Source organism: Myzus persicae, unplaced genomic scaffold, assembly GCF_001856785.1.
Source record: "Myzus persicae strain clone G006 unplaced genomic scaffold, MPER_G0061.0, whole genome shotgun sequence".
Lineage (NCBI taxonomy): Eukaryota > Metazoa > Arthropoda > Insecta > Hemiptera > Aphididae > Myzus > Myzus persicae.
The window spans coordinates 48,153-71,433 of NW_019104315.1; the positions used below are offsets into that span (position 1 = coordinate 48,153).

At 31.5% G+C, this 23,281-nt stretch overlaps 1 protein-coding gene across 1 annotated transcript; it reads left to right on the forward strand.

Moving 5' to 3' along the window:
* The first annotated feature begins 786 nt into the window (after window positions 1-786).
* LOC111041111 (nuclear receptor subfamily 2 group E member 1) lies at window positions 787-23,131 on the forward strand. The gene is made up of 9 exons (XM_022325271.1): window positions 787-934; window positions 1,765-1,854; window positions 8,947-9,027; window positions 9,113-9,274; window positions 13,884-14,317; window positions 16,094-16,210; window positions 18,565-18,648; window positions 19,234-19,474; window positions 20,179-23,131. The coding sequence occupies exons 2-9, from the start codon at window positions 1,845-1,847 to the stop codon at window positions 20,430-20,432; spliced, it is 1,383 nt and encodes a 460-aa protein (XP_022180963.1). The 5' UTR covers window positions 787-934; window positions 1,765-1,844; the 3' UTR covers window positions 20,433-23,131.
* The last annotated feature ends 150 nt before the right edge of the window (window positions 23,132-23,281 follow it).

Sequence of the window (23,281 nt, forward strand, 5' to 3'; positions counted from 1 at the left end):
ATAGCAATGGTTAAGCTGTTAACCAAGATATCTCTGGGTATGGGTGGTATCTCATCTATATACAACTAAACACAATACGTATAATAGCAATGCACTCTGCATGTTTCGGGCGATGAAGTTACAAAGTGGAAGCACACCGCGCATACACGCTTACGCGCCAGAGCTGCTGCACCGGTGCGGCGGTTCGTGTCGGTTAATCGAAATCGCCGCCGCGCGTGAAATTTCTTCGCGCACACACACACACAAGTGCTCGCGCGGGCGGGCGAGACGTGTGTGTACCTATACATATTATTAAATAGGTAGTGCAGGAGCGGGACGGTACGACGCGGAGTCTGCAGCGGGTCAGAGATCTGCCGCCGGGACCGCGCGCAAAGCCTTGTACGGCGGCATTGGTGGGTGCGCGGAGGGTTATATGTGCATATACATGTACATTATGTGAGTGCGATGGGTTGCAGTGCCGGCGGTGAGGGGTGGGTATATAGCGCGTGTAAAGGGACGGGAGCTTACGACGAAATTAATAACTTTAGGGCCACCGGTCACGAGCCGCGGGGGTTTGCCGTGTTTGACACGTTGTTATATTACGCGGCGGCAACGCCGGTCACCGCGGGCCCCCGCCGCCCGGCGACCGGTGTGTGGGTGGCCGGTCCCGCGGCGGCCGGGGCCCGGACACGCCCACGGACCAACACACACGCGCGATTGTCGCTAGCCGAGCGCCGCCCTGTGCCGCCGACTTAGTAACGGCACCACCGCCGCCGTCATATTTACGCGGCCGCGCCGGATATACTACCAGCATCAGCCACACACCGCTCTATTCGCTTCTTGGCCCTGGCCACGGTCAAACTACCATTGCGCCACCACCGCCACCGACGCACCGCACACACGCACACCCACGCGCTACCACCGCAGCCGCAAGTTTACGGTACACGAAATACATGTAAGTACGTCTTTATATATATAGTTTTATTCATGTCATTTACACAAATCATAATAACATAATTTATACTATCATTCTATAATATGTCATATGTGACGTATCGTATCGATGCTTAAGAAGCCAAAAGTTGTACTTCAAAAACACTAAATTTTACAAGATTTTTAACTACTTCAAACCAAATAATTTGTGCTGTAGTTTTTTGCTTTTTGGTGCTGTACAACTGATTTATTTATAAGATATTCTTTCATAATTTACTACTTTAAGGTTTTAAATTTTTTCAACGTAATTATAATGTTTGTATACAATTTAAATGAGTGTTATAAATGGCATTTACCTATAGAATATATTTCTACAGTGGACAATGGACATATACAAGTTTTCGATAGTCATATTACAAATTATTAATTTAATAAAAACTCGACTTAATTATATGAATTGTCTTAATCAAACAAGTAACAACTAACAAGTCCGGCCTCGTTATATTGGTCTGCTTAGTACTTAGATCACGATAAAATATTTATTGTACCTATTTCTCATTGATTTAGGACTTGTTATAAGTGCGCACTAATAAAACCTACATCTTACGCTAAAAACACAAAAATTAAAATATCAAAAAAACATATTTTAATTATGAAATTCACTAAAGGTGTTTTGCCGAATGAAAAAACAACTAGCCAGATTAACCCAATGGATTTATATAAGATAATTTTGAGTAAAATTTGAGATACAACTTTTGACCAATTTATCAACATCAATGGAGCATTAAATTATATGTACCTAAATTATATATTATATTTTGTTAAATGCGATTTTCGTTGAACTTTTTTTAGATCGCTGCCACTTTTTCAACTAGTGTTCTATTCTGTACCGGAGTTGGTGCCGTCGCAATATGATTTGACGTATTCAGATAATGGGAACAGGTAAGTCACGTTCACGCATCATATTATTATATAGGTACCTATGATTAATTATAATCATAGTATTTTATATTATTTCATTCATATTATCTCATGTACAATTATATCAGCTATACCTATACGGACATACAGTATAGTAAACACGTTGTGGCTTCCATTATTTAGTAAAATTTTACATTTTTCCGTTAAGTGTAAACTCGTGACGACGACCCTGTCACTAATCATTTAAAACGAGTAAAGATACGCTCGGCTGTATTTATTTACACGTAAAGATTGAAGAATTACACATTATAATGGTTTGGCACAATATTGCAATATGGTATGTCTTGTACCAATATATAATTATCTACGATTTAATTTAAATGAACTTATGTGAACTTAACATATAAATACTTTAAGTACGTATAAAGTATAAACTTTGAATAGTAATGAAATAATATATTAATATGTATAATTTGTATGTAGGTACCTAGGTATATAAAATTCGATAGATAAAATATTTAAAGTTTTAAGAATCTTAAAAAATGTATTATTTTTTGAGCAATTTTATTTTTCCTGTGGAAATTTTGTGTTCATGCGATATAAAGAGTCGTATAACTATTTATCTGGAGCCACAAGTGTACCCATAGCCCATAAGTACTGGTAATACTGGTTTAAATATTAAGCTCGAATATTAATTTGAAATAGGTAACTATATAATATAATCATATATTGTACAAGGTTTTGTAATTTGTCGACTTGGTTGGTATACTTTTTATGACAGTAATATAGTAGCACATGAGTAGAATATTTATCGTGTTTAATAAATTATTTTTATTCTTATTAAAAAATCGAGATTATTATCTGTACATTTTTTACATTTTTAATGGATGATAGACATAATAGTGTATTAATAATATTATGTACAAACGGAAACATTAATTGAATATAAGTATATAACTTTATCGGGATTATGATATTATGTACATATACATACAACATACTCAGCTTTTATGAATTTTTACTTGACGTATTATGCCTATACAAAGCGCATAACAGGAGTGATTAATTACATCATTTACATATAATTATTCTTCATATTTTGTATGGTTTAAGTAAAGTTTAGTATGAAATTAAATTATTTTATACCTACCATATAGTGCTTAAATATCTACAGTATATAAATAAATATTAAATACATATGTGTACAGATTTAAGTGTAGGAGATCAGGATTTCTTAATCGTGATTTGTTCAAAAATAGTCCCATATATTTCCATACAGTTTAATTATAATTTATAATTATATTTAAAGTTGCTTATTATTTATTACATTTATAATTTATATGCAAATATGACAATATTTATAAAATAGACAACAAAGATAAAGCAAACAAGTTTAATTTAAAAATAATAATAATAATACAAATTGAAATTGAAATTACAATGATACATAGATAATTTAATAATAATAATATGATAAATCTGCATTATAATTTCAATTAAAACAGTTTATTTATGGTTCTGCTTCTGATTTCATATAATTTATAATTACAAAGTTTATACACTAATAATATAATAAAAATTAAAAAATAATAAAATAATTTAAACATAAAAATATGAAAAATAATAAAGATATCTTCCTACGTTATAAAGTTTTCTTAGTAAATTGGTATGATTTTGCTTCGGAACTATATATTGTCATTGATAGAACCATCATTGTAAAAAATTAAAAAAAGAATATATTGTGCAGCAACGTTTGAACCCTCAGATCTCGATTACCTATATTGTTAAAGGTAATTTCTGCATAAGGTGCTATTCAGCTATAAATTATAATAGTCTAATTATTTTTAAATTTTAATCTAATAAAGTAAAATAATTTATAAAAAAAAATGATTTGGTACCTATAGGTATGTCATAATTGATAGTCTTTTGAAATTATATACAAAATATAATTAGTTTAAACAAAATATGATCAAAAAGTTAAACTTGTAGAATCTTTTGTCAACATGAAAAAAATTTCATCTGAAATTGATTTTACGTCTTTTTATGTTGTTATAAGTATAATTAACTGGTATACATAACATCGCATAATGAAGTCTTTATGTACATAAAAAATCAATTTATAAAAAAAAAATGACAACATTATTTAAACAAAATCTATCGTGCACTTGGGTCATTGTTGTTTGAAGGCAATTTAAGTATAATCACGTTTTAGAGGCAACCTTTTATCTAAATAATAATTTTGCTATAAGGTTACTTTTTTTTTAGTATGCGAACCAAATGTGACTGTAGTTTTTTTAAACATTTTTAAAACCCGATCCTTGAATAATACAATAATTGTAATGTTTACTAAATGTGTAAGTATTTAGGTAAATAGATTATTTGTGCACATAATAATATTAATACATTTTACATGTCTCAATTTAAATTTGTTCTCTTATGTAATATATTAATATTAAAGTATTCAATTGATATTTTAATTCTAACTCTTCTAAGATATACACAGATAATACCAAGCGAAAATATTTTACGCGTTTCATTAAAATATAGATATAGTTTATTTTTAAAAATAATTTATTATTATTTTAAACAATATTTATATTTTAATATTAATATTTATTGATAACCAAACAAAACATATAAAACATAATATTAAATATACATACATAACATATTTATGTGTCTATATTTCACCATGAATTTATTTTTGAAAGCTTGAGTAACATAAACTTTGTGTTACATAATACACAGATTAACAAAATAATGTAATATTTTGCACATATAGAGTTTGATTACTTATATTATACTTTCATACAAAATATAATCATATATATTGTAATGTTGAAAGTTCTCATAATAAATCCTTATAATTCGGAAAATAAGTTCTCTTGAAGCCGTTACTACACAGTTCAATTTTTTTATAATCAGTTGATCCCGCGGACAAATACACTTGCGCCTGGTCCTTAGAACCATTCGACCCCCTTTTTAAAAGGATCGAAAGCACATCATAATCTCTATTATTGAAAAGTTTTGTTGACCTTTTTGTATCGTTGAAACCGTAAGCCTTTCTTTTTCGGTTGAACTCAAAAAGCCCGGAGAAGATTAGGTATCCCGCTCAAAAGGTGAACACAAAAAAAACTTTAAACGGGCTACTCGTTCAGAGCTCGCAAAGTTCGAAAAGCCTTAAAAAAAACTGTTTTATTTCTTTTTTATTATAAATAATAAATAAACCAAGAACAAAAAAAAGTTAAAGCTTTAATCAATTATTATTTAACACCATTATATAAGAGCACTGAAATCGCCCTGTTTCCAATTTCAACTGAATGACCTTATAGTCCATAAATATTAAATGTATTCACTGAAATTTTAGGGAAGTTAATTGAAGATAACTGAACAAAAAATATATTAAACTTTAATATAGGTATGTAATTCAGGGTAATCATAAATCATAATCCGTTTTATTACAAATTTCCAATTATTTAAAAATATTTTTAGTAAATTGCAGTACATTCGGGGTTTTGATTATTATATATATGCAGAAATCATAACTATTTTCTACCAGGTATAATAATAATTTTTTAGAGGAAACATTTTATAAGTGATATAATCCATCTGAATCTTAAATTATTTATTACTTATTAGCATTGAGACACCTTTTCAATTAATTTGTATTTAATTGCATACCGCCGTTTTAGTCATTTTTGTCTGAACCCATAATATTATATTTTATGTACTAATATTACTATACAAATGTCTTGTATATATTAATATCGCTTGACACCATCACATGTGGTGTATACTTATAATTGTAATTTATAAATATATTGTTAAGAAATACTGGTGACAGCGAAACTAAGCCGGGTCAACTAGCCAAGAAATATTTGAGATTTATTTAAATTTTAAACATCTATTGTCTATTAGGGGAAAAAGAAGTGAGTGTGTTTGGAAAATCATCAATCTTTAACCTATAATACGTAGGTGCTATAATATAAATCAAATCCTAATTACTTATATACAGGTACAGCGGGCACAGTACGCAATTGACATCATAATGTTTTGGCATCGTATACAAAAACAAACCATATGATTACAAACATTTTCGATTTAATATTTTTATAACATACTGTTATTAAAATAATTCGTTACAACTAACAATTGACGGGATTTATTATATAATATGCACTTATTTTTGTGTTAGTTAAAAAAACCGTATTCATATTGAGTTTATTAATTAAAAAAATTAAAAAAATTAATTACATTCTAAATTCACCGCACAACGGGAACATAAAATGTGTTATAACAATTGGTTCACTCCGTAAAATTATGATTTGAAAAAAAAACTTCCAGCTTTAATATTTCAAGGATATTCCCAAAAAACGATTTACGTGGCGTCTCTTCCACCGACATATATTATCATTATATATACTGTATGTGCATTGTGCACCTATTTGTAACGTATTATTGTTATTATACTATCGTTATTATTTCGAATAAGTTTCGATTCAGCGTACGTATAGCTGCAGAGGCAGCGATAAAATATATAATATGGTATAAACGCTCGACGGTGGACCGATCGCGCGACAAAAGTTGGTCGCATATAGTTGCCGCCAAACGGCTGCAGGCTACGCGGCACAGCTGCGTGTAATGTACTCGGCGCGTATAGCTTTTTCACAACAGCGGTCCCGCGCCGGCAGTGGCGGCGGTTGCGTTGTATCCGCACCCCGCGTGCATATACTTTTGCTCGACATCCATTAGCCGCCGCCGTCGCCACTGCAGTTTCTGGCCCCGGGCCCCGCGTATATACTCGCGATCGTGTTATATATTACGATATCGTACATACTTCCGGAAAACAAAAATCGTCGGATGTGCCGTAGTTTCTGGCACAGCGGCGGCCGCGTTACGAAGTTAAGCGCAACGCACCTCCGCGGTGCGAAACATTATTATGATATACTGCAATATTGTATATTGTATGCAGCCCGATACGGGCACTAGCGTGTTGTACCCAATACCGTGGCCGTAACAATAATAATAAAATGACTTTGTACGACAATAAAATAATCCGTAATATTTACAAATTAGAATTAAGTCGTCAACCCAATCGGAAATCGACAACAAGCGCAGCATTATGTCCTTAGAGAACATTAAGTTCTTTTCGACTAACTTTATATGTATTTTAGCTATTCCCCGCGGCTTGCGTATCAGCATTGTTTTGTTAATCCAGCTACAAAAAAATGATGCAAATGTTGTTCTATAGAAACTAAAAAATCACTATATATACCAAACAACTCCTCAATTTGACAGGACTTTTGTAAAATTTAGAAAGGACAACTTTGCTTACTTAACTTATTAATGCTTACTCATAATGAAATAAAAAACAATAAGAATATTCATAGCCAAAATTATCACTAAAAACTAAAACTTTTCTACCCCTTTCCATCCCCTGGAGGGCTTATGGGTTGAATTTCTAAGAAATCCTTCTTAAACGATTTTGTTGACTTTCAATCATATTAGAGTGGTTATTTAGTTTCACCCCTTTAGGGGTTGATTTTTTAAATAAAGTAGTTCATATCCTTTCTCGGGATTCAAGCTGTTTCCACACCAAATTTCACCAATATCCGCTCAGCGGAACGAAACAGACGAACAGATTTATTTGTAGGTATTGGATGGTGCACAATAAAAAAAAAAATATTAGATTAATTTCAAACAGTATTGAAGGATAAAAATTAAGTGCATTTAAAAAAGTACACAAAATATCACATTTTTACGTAAATAGTTAGGTAGATAGTTTTGTATAAGACACTTGACGCGCGAGCGTGGTATTCATAAGCGGATTCCGAAACAAGCTCATTAATAAACCACACGCCGAGCCCATATATCGTATATAGTCGTCGCCGTCTCTCGGGCGATATATACACTATCGCCGCACTTATACGTATATATAAGCCCGCCACGCCAACTTTTAGATCCTTCTTCGCCCCTGCCACCGCCGGGGGGGAATATATATATACACACGTTAGCGATCGCATCGTTTACGGTCGAGTACAGCATAATATATCGCCTTATATAATTCTTGTATATATATATATATATATGCATGTTAGGCCGAAAAAGCTCCAACTCGTCACTTTTCAACGTTTTCTATACCTACACAACATATATATATATAGCATAATAAAGGTGTCCTTGCCCACAACTTTTCAACCGTCGACCGACGAAGGGAGCCCCCGTAAACGCAGTCGTCTCGAACAAAGTTCGCGAGCAACTAACCATGACTAACCAGCTCGTCGCCCAGCCATCCCATTCTGCAGGGGATGTGTGGTATAATACATGTCATGATATAGGTATATACCTGTCTATACAGTCTAAGCATCATAATATTATAATTTTTCTTTGGCAGACTTAGCACAGGTCTTATCGCTACTTTTTTTGTATCAATAACGTTTCATTTATACATTATATCGTTATCATAACAATTACCAAACTGTTTTTTTTATCTCAATGAATGCGTTTTTGTATATTTTTATCCATATAACTTCTTCATGGAACACCTCTTCTTTTTCATCATCTTCATCGTCTTCAGATAAATTATTTTCAAAATAATTTTGTGACTGAATTTCTTCGCTTTCCGTGAATAAATTGTTATCAACCATCAAAAAATCATTGGTATTATTTTTACTTACTGATTGATTGAATATAAATGTTATTTTTATAAGTATTACTTTAAAAATGATGTTTTTCAATCTAGCTATATATTATTTTATTATTGAAATAGGTATAAGTAAAAAGTAATATCGGTTTGTATAGGTACATTACTTTGTATACATTTTCAGTATGATAGTTATTTTACAAGATAATAGTTAATGCAACATTCAATTATCTGTAAAAAAAATACTTTTTTTATAAGTTTCAATTGATTCGAGGGGGGTGAAACTTTTGAAAATCTGCATATACCCTCCGATTTAAAGAATACTCAAGTACATAATTCGTATATGTAAGAAAAAAAGCGATTAGTTATTTAATTTATTAGTTCATACAATCTACATCAACTACATAAGTACTACTTTACGTGTGCATATATTTTTATAAATCAAAATATATTTTTTATTTTGTTAATAGGAGATCGATTATTGGATATCCCGTGCAAAGTTTGTGGGGATAGAAGTTCTGGCAAACATTACGGCATTTACAGTTGTGACGGTAAGTGTGGTAGATAATTTTCCTTTAGTATTTATATACTAACATTTCGGGACTGGCAAATGCCATCGCGTGCATTGTGCTGCAGGTTGTTCCGGGTTTTTCAAAAGAAGCATCCACCGGAACCGGGTGTACACGTGCAAGGCACAAGGCGAACTCAAAGGCAGGTGCCCCATTGACAAGACCCACAGAAACCAGTGTAGGGCTTGCCGGCTCAACAAGTGTTTTCAGTCGGCGATGAACAAGGACGGTGAGTTCGTGTCAAAATTGATATTATATTATTATATTGCTCGATTCCACCCTTTGTATATATATTACATATTTTCACCACGCTGTTCTGAAGTTTTTACAACTCAAAATGTTTGTGTAAACTTCTGTATTATGATGTATAATGTATAATGTATATTACATACTATTATGTTTATACACACACTATCATATAAACATGCAAATTTTCGACCATTTTTGTTTTATTCCTCAAACAAAGTGTATCCAGTCAAAGTAATTGTTATATAATAGTTATTTTGTGGGAGGTTTCCTTTCCCGAGTATACAAATATATATTATATGCGTTTATAAACAACCGATTGAAACACCACAGAAGCTACTTCAACGGTGTCCCAACAAAACTGTTAATATTATGCGTACTCATGATTTTGCGGTGCCATATCGTGACAGATCATAAAATCAGTGGCACCACGTCGTGTTTACATTGTATTTAATGTTCGGGAAAACGCATTTTGGTTTTGAATTCATTTCACGTAACATATTATACAAAATATATGAAATGAATACCTAATAATATATACAATATTCATACAATATGCATATATTATAGGATCATACTAAAATAATTTGGATAAGTATTTATAATACAGTTTCCTAATACAGTGAATTAGGAAAATACTCCCATTTGACTAAATTTTCTGTTAATTGAAATATTTCTCTAATACGATTTTTATTTATTTCCCATGAGACTATGCGTAGGTAGTAGTTAAGTTTCACTGTACGTAAATGTGTTACGTACAATTATGCATTGATAAAATATGAAACTATAAATTATAATTTATCTAGTTTTTATGTGATTTTTGGTATTTTACAATGATAAAAGAAAATTGATTAAGTATGTACTTAGTTATTACTATTTCAAAAAATATGCAAGCACCAAGCAGATACCCATATTAATACAATTTGTTGTACATACACTAAGAACCTAAAGGTCTTAACTCCGGGGTATAAAAACGTCAGTACTCACTATTCAGTGTACATCTATTACATTTTAAATATAAAGTTATAAATGATGTTGTTTATCAAGTTATATTAAATAGTTTAATATTTTTAAAGATGGCAAATAATAAAACAAATACATATTAAGAATTATATTTAGATTATTTATAACCCGTTGACAATTAATAATTATATAATTTTATTTATGACTATCTGCGGGGACATAACTATAGATTATATTAACCTATTAACCGCAATATTAAAAAATATTATAATATATAATGAGTTGTCAAAAAATATGGTTTTAATTTTAATGTAACATATAATATATTTTATAACAATACCTATTCATGCTAAATTGGTTTATATTGACAAACAACTTAAAAATGTACTATAGAAAATGGTCGAGCCACACAAAATAAGTAGGTGATAAAGATACTATAATAATTTAACGTCGGATTTCGACGTGTAAACCGACGGCTTTGACCGTTTGTATTCCTTGCCGTTTTGTACACTCAGCCGGCATCCACTGCTCGTTAAGGGCTGACTAAAGATTTTCTTGCATTTTTTTCTCTTTCGTCTAATTTCTCGGGTGTTGAATAATGACCCACCCCCAAACAAAATGCCTAGTTTATAATGTCGTTAACGCGAAGTCTTCAATCACGCCAAGCAAAACCTCTCTCTTAACTCTATCTCTTCACTCTTTAATTCTTTTTCTCTTTACCCTCCTCAGCCTTTGATAAATGAACCGCGTTTTGTGCAAAAAGCTACCGCTCCAGCACAGCGTAGCCAATTTTCGGTCTTCATTGAAAATTCTCCAGCTATTCGCTCACCCCTCCGTAAATAATATATCCCTTTCACGCCTCTCCAATCATGTGTGTGTGTGTGTGTGTGTGGGTGTTGTATCTGGCGACTGCTGGCTGGAATATATACGTGTGAGTTTTTGACAGCTGATAGCTGGATTAACTGACTTACCAACGGAAAAACAAGTGTAAAATAGACAGGAGGGGGTCGATGACTTGATGCAATTCAAATGTGCAATTCGGAAAACGATAGCCATTTAAATAAATATATAAGGAGTGGTTTCTTTTCCAAACTCAATTGAAGTAATAATAGAAAAACAAGACGTATGTGTACAACAAAAATGAGTATATGTAGGCACCTACAATATTAGCGCTATCGTTATAACTTATAATGTATGTATGCAATTGCAAAAAGTATAAGTTTGTTTAACGCATAAATATAATAAAATATTATATTATACTATTATACAAATTGCATGCTGTTGTAATATTTAAGTTTTGAGTGAACTTGCCTACATACAAGTCATATTTTAAATAATTTGAATAATATTTGATATAATACAAGTACAACCAATACTGTTTTTAATATCACCAAATATCAATAATGTATGTTTATTATTTTAAATAGATAAATAGTTTCAATATTAAAAAGACAAGTTTAGTCATACAGGTAGTTACATAATATATACAAGCAATAATTATAAATGTAAATTGTCAAAAATAATATTATGCGTATAGGAATTTAAAAACATAGGACAATATAATTTAAAGCCCGGCAACTATGGCCATTAGCTGTTTGTATGTGGATAGGTTGATTTGAAACACTTATTTGTACGTATGGCAAGGAAGTGTTGTAAAAACCCTGGTGGTCACCCATCCGAGTGCTAGCAACGGCGGCCGGTACGTACGCTCAGAGCGTTGCCGCAGATTGAGCGTACGACCGCGCCTCATCAAGCCATAACAATATTATTATTTCAATAACTAAGAAAATTTGTTAATATACCTAGTTTAGAATTGTATTGCAATTATTATTGATAAATATTTATTGTGTTATTTTTTATTGGAACATTTAGATTTTACATGTATAATAAAACTGCATTTATACAATTTCCGTACAACCGACAACCGATGGGAGTGATCTAAAATATTTTTTAGAGCTGAATATATGCTTTGAAATAAGTTGTTTAGACCAAAAACCAATTGAATAAAATGCCCGTATGTCTGGGGATCGTTAGCTAAAACAACAAAAATGTTCGTTTTGAATATTCGCGGATCAAAAAGGTACAGCGTAGCCGGGATTATTTGATAAAAAAAAAGAAAAAATACATAAAAAGAAAGGTTTATTTCATACGGGTTGTTTTCTTGAGTTAAACATAAAAATAAATCATCTGGGCCACGTCATATTCTCGGATTTCGTTTAGCGTAACAAATTTGCAAAATCACAAAGTTTCTTATGCTACAAGCTTCCCTGGACCGGATGGTGAAATGTAGGTAATTTAATTTTGATTAAAAAAAAATAGTAATAAAAACAAAAATAAATAATAATAAACGAGAAAATAATAATAGAATAAGGTGTTTGAATATACAACTATAGGCACAAGAAGATTGATGTGCAGGGCGCCTCCCGGTGAACTGCAGGTGATTTAGATGATACTATATTGATATAGGTACACTCACTGTATTATAGTTGTGTATGATAACAAAAGAACTGGGGTGACAATGGGAACTATAAACGGGGAGACAGTTTTCAATCAGCAGTAAATATCCGTGAACAATTGAACAACCCTCGAACATATCAACGTGTATAGTTATCGATGTAAATGTGTAATCCGATGATGAATTATTATTATTACTTCCAGGAATTTGAATATCATAAATTGAGTTTAAATGAACATTTTTACAAAATGTTTTTTCAGTCGAGTCCGATTTAATAAAAAAAAAAAATATAATAATAAATAATGGCGAATTCGTGAAAACAAATTATTTGAAAGCTTAGATTAAAAAAAAGTATATATCAAACCAGAACAAAAGCTATGGCACTTACAGTTTTCGGTGATTTTCGTATGGTTAACCTGCATATTATAAATGATTGATGAAAATGAAAAAAAAATGTGTGCCAGAACTCGTGGTGAAACTTGGTTTCTTAAACGAAATTCGTGAAATCAAAATGTTAAATAAAATGGTAGGTAAGTATGGAACGCATAATGCAATTTGAATTGTGAGCGCTAGTGGAGATTGAAAATTATACATCACATAATATGTAAATATGTGTATAGATTGAAATTTCATTCAAAAGAAAAAGAGTCTAAATTAAAATTGATTTAATATAATATCTATTAATATTGATGAATAATAATAATTAATTCACGTTCACGGTTCACGTTCCTTTCTCCTTTATTAGTACCTAATTTATACTAAATTCCTTCTATTTGATCTATTTCTAAACATACATCATCATGTCGATCGAATATGCGTAAAATATGAATACTATATAGTATAAAGGAAGATCAGCATGTTAAAATTACGAAGATAATTATGAATACTTAAAAGTTTAAATTGTATACACCTCTAGTATGAATTTAAACTTTCGACAATGGCTATTACTCGAGTGTTAATTAATAAAGACTCAAAAAGTTGTTTTTCTCTTGTCTAGCCTCCCCTTAATCCTCCATTATTTCTTACCAATATACCACCCCCTGATGTAATATAATATTATTGTTGTTATTAAACGAGGGGTGATATGCAGGGTGCGCGTATAATGACCTGCGACTTTATTGTTATGATATAAATTTTCATAATATTTTAACACTATAATATAATATATGTATAGCTGTGCAACACGAGCGAGGACCACGCAAACCAAAGTTGCACCATCACCACCACCATCACCATCATCACCCGATGAAGGACTCACCGCAGCCCACCGTCAACCACCAGCGGCCACCTGGCCAAATCCCGCTGAGCGCCGACCACAACAACATGATCCAAAAGACGTCTTACCCAAAGACGCCGATGGACACGGCCCTGCCACCCATGCCTCCTGCGCCGCCGTCGCAGCAACACCACCACCATCTTCAGCAACAGCAACAGCAGCAACAACAGCCGCCGCCGCTTCCACAGCAGCAGCAGCAGCAGCAGCAGCCACCACCGCCGCCCACGCTTTTGCCTCCAACGCCGCCGCAGGGACACGTTTTCTTGGGGCAACAACAGCCGCCCCCGCCGCCCGGGCTCTTGCAGATACTCATGTCGGCCGAAAAATGTCAGGTAAACGAAATCGCTTGGCATACATCTATATATTAGTTATAAATTATAATATAATATTATTGCCGTGTTGCATAAAAATTGATGAAAATCGAATGGATTAATTATGGGACACTAAATCTTGTTTTAAGAATTAAATTCGCTCACTAATGGTTCATCAAATGTTTAGTATACAACCCGGCATAATTTGATAATGCGTCCTCGTTAGATATATAATATTATAATTATAATTTATAATATTCAGAATTAATATTTATATAAAACTACAATCTATTTAAATTGAATTAAGGACTGTTATGCTCAAGCACAGATATGCATGTAATTAATTAATTAACGTATAGGTAATCGAAATGACATAATTTACAAGTGAAGCTGCAGCGTTTTCTCTACGAAATCTCTTCTGTGATATCGAACGCGGTCGGTCAAAGGACTCGAACGGTGTATATGTATATGATATTAACATAGCAGGTAGATATTATATATAATATATATACATAAAAGCCGGGAGGCGCGACATCTAAATTTCGGTGGCCAATAGAAATATTTAGCTAGGCAGGTACATAATGTACGTATATGTACGTACGTGCACACTGCAAATAATAAGGACACGTGTAATACACTGCTGCCGAAGGAGTGTGTGTCGTCCTAATATAATACACGGTGCTGCGGCGCGGCGAGAGGACGGTGAGCGGACCGAAAGTGCGCGAAGGAGGAGGAGCAGGAGGATTCTGCGGCGGCGGAAGAGGAGTGTAGCGCACTCGCGCGATGAGTCAGGCCCCCCCCCTCGCGCGTGGACGTTTTGATGTGAGAACTGGACCACATGGTCCTCGCGGGTTTTAGCAGCAATCGAACCCTTTGTTCGCGGACGTCAAAGACGCCCTCTGGCTTTACCGTATTATACGTTTACTGCACACACGGACGCGTATACGATCGTGTAAATATATGTATAAATACGTTCGTACACATATATATACACATATATATATATATTATATACAACGCTGAATGTGTGTCGAGTATTTTACACATCACATTGTGTCGACCCTCGGGCTTAAGCTCGACTTTTATCGCTATTAGCATCGGTGTAGCGGAGACGACGTGTAATGCGATGGCGGTGACGAGCTGCTGACGACTGCCATAAATTATATTATATTATATTATTATTATATAGGTACATTTTATTTTATATATTTTATAGTCGGTTTATTATTTTTTTTTTTTTTATTTACGCCTTGACTCGGAAAATTTGTTTTCGTACCTACTTATGACGTATAAATATAAATATAATATGCGTATTATGTATACGTAGCTTTCCAATCCTTGAGCGTATTAATACCAGTGTTCCGACATAGGTGTAATCGTTGCAAACAAAATCGCATTTTTCTTATGTATAAGCATTGAATTATAAACCGAAATATGGACTAATATGAAACTAAAAATATCTGTTGTTTAAAAAGAATAAAAACCTAAACACCACCACGTTAAAAATTTAACTGTTCCGACACATTTTCTTGTAAAGGTTATAAAAATATTTTGAATAGTTATTGGTTGGAAACTTTTTCTTACACAAAAAAAAGTATTGGGATACAATTTTTATATTATTGACGAGTGTTACTGAGGCTCAGTTATATATTGAAATCAACCCTGTTGTACCAATGCATAATTTATTGTTATAATATATGGTATTTTTATGACCATTGGATATGTAGTAGATGTAACATTCGCTCGAAATTATTTTTTATTTAATGAAAAAATTGCTTGTCTTTTTCCCGCTCATAGGAATTGATATGGAGTGCAAAGATGTCAGAAGCCTCGTCACCTATTGGCATACCACAACCGACCAGTCCTCAGAGTTCACTATCGTTGTCGTTGTCACCGACTTGGGAAGTCTTACAGGTAATTAAAACAATTACGTCGTAATCATATAATATATATTTAAATAATTATATAACGGTGTTACTCAGTGACGTAGCTAGGGGGAGAGAAGGGCCATGCCCTTTCCCAAACATGGACCGAAATTTTTTTTATCATTGATTTTGTATCAGAAAAAGAAATATTGACTGCTTTTATTAAAAAATCTCCTTAGAGGATGAAAGTTGTAGATTGAACACAATGATAATATAATATTATAAAGTAGGTATAAGACATCATGGTGTCACTGTATGCGTTATTAAATATACAGAGTGATTCACCAAGCATGATCACTTAGTCAATCCCTATTTTTCTGTAATAATGCAGTTATTCAAAATCTAACTTTTGGAATTTTTAAGTATACTTAAAAGTTAAAGACCATATTTTCAAAGTCTTAAGATTTTTTGTTCTACTTAATGAGTGTCCTGTGAAGATATAAGCTTTTGTTTTTCAAATGATAATCCCTTTTTCAATTGTGAATTATTCATTAAGTAATTTTTCTGAAAAATTATGTATCAGAATATTCAGAATCAAAATTCATACGAGTAATTTTTAAGTTATTTAACTTTGTGTTCTAAGGATAAAAGGTCCTTGGTAATGGGCTTATAAGATATGAAGATATGGTGATTAGAGCATTTTAGTCGTTAAACATTAATCTATTAACATTAATATCTTGTAAATATCTCCCAAGTCTATTACTTTCAATATTATGTCTATTTTATATTTTTGTAAAACTATTTTTAAGGGCTATAATCGTTATTCGCTTGAATTTTAAATTAGGTAGTATTTACAATGAAAAATGTTCAAAAAAATAATTAGGAACTTTTAACCCAACCATTGCAATTGGTGAAACTCTGTTGTCAATTATTAGCGGTGATGTACAGTTGATTTTACCTGCAATGGGAGGGGTTAATAGTGATTAATTATTATTAATATTTTATGTTTCTTACATCTGTATATATAGTAAAAATGTACAAAGGGGATAGGGAGCTGAACACCCCCTTCCACCGTGTGTACGCCACTGGTTATTACTTATTAGTATGGGTACCTACCGATTTATTTAATTAGGTATATAATATTATGTAGAAATATAGAATATTAGATATAGTAATAAATACTGCCTAACTTTATTTTTCTTTAATAGTAATTATTCAAGTGGTCACTTTTTATAATCTTATATTTAAAATACTATACTGAGTATGTATTTATACCATTTTAAACGTGATATATTCAATTGTTAGGTATATTAAATCATCGACGTCACATACGAAAATGACTGATGAGATATCAATTTTATGTTATTTTAACTGTTTTATAATTTAAACGTTATACATTTATAATATTATAGTTAATTTATATAATCATCTTAATTTTTAGACACCTATTTAATTAATCATTACCTACTCGTCATTCATTAATATTTAATATCTGAAATGCCTAATTCTCCGTTCTTATAATGCGTACTAGGTAAAGTCCAATAAGTCAATTATACATTAAGTATAATATACCGTTGTATATAGTTTTAAATTTATTATTGTTCGAGTTTTGACAAATCAGACAAATCAGTCAATATTTACAGAATTATATTGCAGCACTTTCAACAATTGATGTACCTACCTAATATTGACATTGGCTATATGCGCTATACACGTATAGGTCTGTAGATAACTGACGTTTCAACACATCGGGTCGATGGTATACGCACTGGGGTAAGGGATTATATTTTATACACGAGGGTTGACTTTTTGACTGCCCGCCTACTTTTCTGCGGGTGGCAAAAGGTGTGCCCCTTTATCCAATCGCCTGTGATTGAAGATTAAAAATGGCGACCCAGTACAAATACATTTGACAAATACATTTATTTATATAGTGTATATTAGTGTTATAATGATGCTTAGTAAAGTTAAGGTTTTTGTTTTACTATTTTACATTCTAAGCCGAGCAATGAAAGTATTGATTTTACAATGATACATTTAGATGTTTTTATTATTATTATTTTTTGTGTCTGTGTAATGATACATTGTCGAAATAATGCTTCGATTTTCAACTTCAGTATCTTTTCCGGTGGGAGAACGAATCTAGTTGTTGTATTTGGAAGGTCAAGGTTTAAAATTCCCAGTACTTTTCAAAAGCGCCGGGAAAACAAACGCAAATTTAAGGAAAAACAGGAATTTTGCATAAAAATCGATTTTGGTTTTGATGTAACTCTTAAAAAAATTACCGTAGATACATGAAATTTTCCCTGAATATTAACATTAACATTTTCTATACACCACAGCTAATGGTCATTGTCGCCTGGCCTAAACTAAGTTAACCATATATTGTTCTTTGTGTTACAGGAGACCACAGCTCGATTACTCTTCATGGCTGTTAGATGGGTCCGATGCTTGGCTCCGTTTCAGACCCTTTCCAAACACGACCAGGTAATAAAAATATATACATTGTATTGCCAGGATTTATAATTATAATGAATTGTCTTTACTGTTAATATACGCTTATATAACCATATAAGATACTCAATACTTTATACTATACTGCAGTGGTAATGTACACATTTGCACTATATAGCTAACTATATATGGCTAAATTTATATTAAATGCACTAAATATTTTTGGTGGCTAGAGTCTCGCCTACAATAATTTTTTTAGACACCAAGTATAACAGTGATGCATAAGCCGCGCTGATAGCCTAACATACCGATACACTAAAATGAATTTGTTACTTATAATTTAAAATAAAACTATGTGACCATCTATGTATACACTCATGTACAGATTACCTACTAATATATTGTGGTAATTCTTTTAACTGATGCAGTGAACACTCATTATACATTTCGAAAAGTATTATATTAACTTAATATTTTGTTTTGTTATATTTTAACTTTACGTAGGTATTATGGTAACTGGTCGTAGACGCTAGCATTAAAAAAAAAAGTTTGAAGAGAATAATTATTATTTTTATTTTTGGCGACGTCGAATCTGATTTTGTTTTATCTGTAAAACAGTTGCTACTGCTACAAGAATCGTGGAAAGAATTGTTCCTGTTACACTTGGCCCAGTGGTCCATTCCTTGGGACCTATCGCCACTGCTAAATTCAGAAAAGGCTCGCGAAAGACTACCAGCGGACGACACAAAGGTCAACAACGAAATGAAAATTATACAAGAGATATTGGCACGCTTTCGGCAACTGTCGCCGGATGGCAGCGAGTGCGGTTGCATGAAAGCAGTTATTCTATTCACCCCAGGTGAGTGGTGAATTACTATGGCGAATGTTGATTGACATTCGAAGTTAAAACGTTTATTATTTCAAAAATATTTTATATAAGATGTTGTGTACTTGTGTATACACTATATTATTGTGATTTAATCTTATTCACGGTAAAAAAAAAAAACATATATATATATATATAATGTATTCCCATTACCCATATAATATTTTCTTTTAAATATAGGTATATATTATAAGATATTAATGTGTATATAATATCATCCATTACTTGTTGCCATAATTTATATGTTTAAAATTAATATAGTAGGTATATATAAACTATAATAAATGCATCTCATCATCTTAAAATATAATATTTTATAGTTAAAATTAAATTTTTTATTATTTTTTTATTTAGAACAAAGGCTTCAACAGCTAGGTTATTACCCTTCGGTTGTATTTACATTAATATTAATTCATAATTTAGTTATAATTGGTAATTACATATGGTTATAGGATAGGTAGTTTTTACAGTAGATATTATATACAATTACATTTTATATTAGTTGTACAGTTTTATCTAAGAAAATATTATATAGGTATACCTATGTTTTTGTTAGTAATTCTTTTTTACTGTGAACAAGACTCACTAACTATTATTTGTTTCAAACACTCAAGTGTGATGCATTTTTAAAGTTTTTATCACCCATAATATATACTTAAAAATTCGTTTTTATGTAGAAACACCGGGCTTGATAGACGCTCAACCAGTGGAAATGCTCCAAGACCAGGCCCAGTGCATATTAGGTGATTACGTGCGGGGCCGGTATTCAAGACAGCCCACAAGGTTCGGGCGGCTGTTGCTTATGTTGCCCAATCTGCGGGCAGTCCGGCAAGCCACCATCGAGAGGCTGTTCTTCAAGGAAACCATCGGTGACATACCCATACAAAGACTGCTCGGTGACATGTATCACATGGAAAAGTCGTACGCGTAGTTAACCAAACATAATATAAATCTTTATATTGTGTGTTAAAGTTCCATACAACGAACTTCCATTTCACAAAATGTTCTGTGTAACAAAATATTTTTGGGAACCAAAACAAATTAATTTAATTCTAATTACCGAAATTTTCTATAAATAATTCAATTTTTCTGTTGCCCATGACACTTTGTAATATATAGAAGTTTCACTGTATTACACTATTACATAGTGCATTAGTGTGATGTGACTACTGTACTAGTCAAGTCTAAATAGATATGTCATTATATATTAGCATATAGTGTTATAAATACAATACAGTCCTACTAGTCTATATACAAGATCCATGCTTGTATAAATATATAATTCACTTTATAGGCGTAAGCGTACTTTATGCAATTGTACTAATTATATACTAAATTCTTAGACATTTAAATGTATTGGACATCTATTAGTGTTACACTTTATGTGGCTGTGCGCCTATTCTAGTAATATAGAATGATATGTGATATGTCCAAGTGTCCAACTCACAAATAGTGTGTTGTTATGAAAAATTTCGAATTTTATTTCTCTGGATTTCTGAAATCCTTCAATTTAACGATGAAAACCACTCAATAATTTAAATATGTTTGTAATTCTTTAAATATGTATGTTTATAGTTTGCATACCTACCTACCTATATTGAAATTGGATACTGGTACGTACCGGAATACCAGTATGATTTTACCGAAGCATTCTAGAATATACCTACCGTCAAATATAACATATATTGTAATATACCAATTATGCCAGAATTGATAATACCATCATATTACGTATGTATCAAATACTGAAATATAGTAAAATACGATTACTTACCAATTATATCACTTTAAAATAATTAGATATAGAAGATTAATGAAAATTTAAATATACCACATAGTTAGGTTATAACCAAACCTTTGGTATTGACCGACATTCTAGTTTATATCGTTCAAACTTCAAGAGGTTTTTGAGAAATAACTGGAAAAATAGTTAACCTTATGTCCTTGTGTACAAACCAAAAGTATACACACGCATTTCAAAACCTACTTACTATACATGATATATATTAAATATTTACTAGTTAACCACTTTTATAATCGGTACAGCTCTTCTGACCACCAACTCTGCAGTTATATATAATATATAATGCAACTTTTTTTATCATATAACTAAAATGTAAATATCTAGAACACTGGGTATGATTTACTTACTGCAGTCTTACTCTCGATTTTGTCAAAGATACAAAAATAGAATGAATAATTAGGAGTCTTTTGAGACTATACATTTACTGCAGCATGTAGGTACAACATGGAAATAACAATGGTAGATCAAACACGTGAAGACGTTATACATGTATAACGTTAAAAATTTTAAATTTACATATTATCTATAATATTATAAATTAATAACTGAAAGTTCACAACTAAAGTTCAAAATTAAAGATCTTAACCTAGAGTTATCTGCAGATTAGATAAAATGTTTTTTTTTTGTCAAACGGTTTGACCGAAAATGTTTTAAATTTTCAGGCAAACGATAAGAAATTAAATTGCCCGTACATCTCTTATAAAAACCATCATTTTTCGAGGACATTGTAAAAGCATTTGTATTAATGCGCCGTGACATTATTTGATTACGAAAATAACAACTTATGTTATGATTTTTAAAGTAAAATTACACATTTTCAAGAGCTATCACAGTTGTTAGTTACACACAAATAGGACTTTAGGTGGACATTTTTCAAGATTTTCATTTAATTTCATAGTGCCAATAAAGATATCTAAACATTGTAAGTTTAGAGAATTGGGTGTATTTGGCCATTTAGTATTCGTGATTATTTGCAATATTTCAGTATTTGTCCACAATACATCTCGTCATCAGAATTGTCTGTTATTTAAATTATGACCATGTACTTATGTTATTTATTATGTATATATATATATAACTTTTTAATTTTATCGAAATCAGCTAAAAATTTTGAAATAATATGTGGCATACCTATTATTTAATATTTATATAATACAGTCAATAGCGATATAGCCGTGAGAGCTTCTCTAGTCATGATTTATTTTGTTACCAAATCGTTTATATTATATTACATTTATTATCATTATTATTTATTATATACAGTTATTACTTTGATATTTGATATGTATTTATCTGTTTAAAAATACTTTATATTTTCGTGTATATAGGTACTACTCGCTCCGTGTGTCTTAAACAAATAAGAGTACCTTTTAATTATACTATTAAAATATTGAACTTTATACAATCATCTTTGTAGCTGTATGATCTTATTTACAAATATAATTGTTTGCCCAAATGTTTGCATACTTGTAACTTGTAAGTTATAAGTTAATAATTCCTATACATTTTAAACTATCGTCTATCAATTATACTTGTAATTTAATAAATTTAAAAAAGAGTCCTTTAGTTATGTCCTGCAATGTCTAATGCGTTTTGAGAACACCTATACCTACCTAATAATAATTATAAATTATAGAAAATTAACGATATATTATTATAACCATTTACAAATTATATTTAAACACGTCGTTGTTAAAAAGTTAATCCTTAGTTAAAAGTAATTTATGTCATCACTCCTCATTATTATATCACTCTCATATCCCTCACTCTCATATTTATATTGAATTGTCATCATTACCAAATTTGTGATTTATAATTAATAATTACCTATATACATTTCTATAGTCATTGTTGTAACTATTTATTTACAAATATAAACACGTATGAATATATATTATATTTAATATATATTTATGCTCCAACATATGTTTTAATTGTACCTATATACACCAACCTACCACTGCCATAATATAAAA

Excerpts from the sequence above, each read along its gene's own strand:
- LOC111041111 (XM_022325271.1), top strand. Across the intron at positions 14,318-16,093 it reads TGTCGGCCGAAAAATGTCAG|GAATTGATATGGAGTGCAAA; the intron begins GTAAACGAAATC and ends TCCCGCTCATAG. Across the intron at positions 18,649-19,233 it reads CCCTTTCCAAACACGACCAG|TTGCTACTGCTACAAGAATC; the intron begins GTAATAAAAATA and ends TCTGTAAAACAG.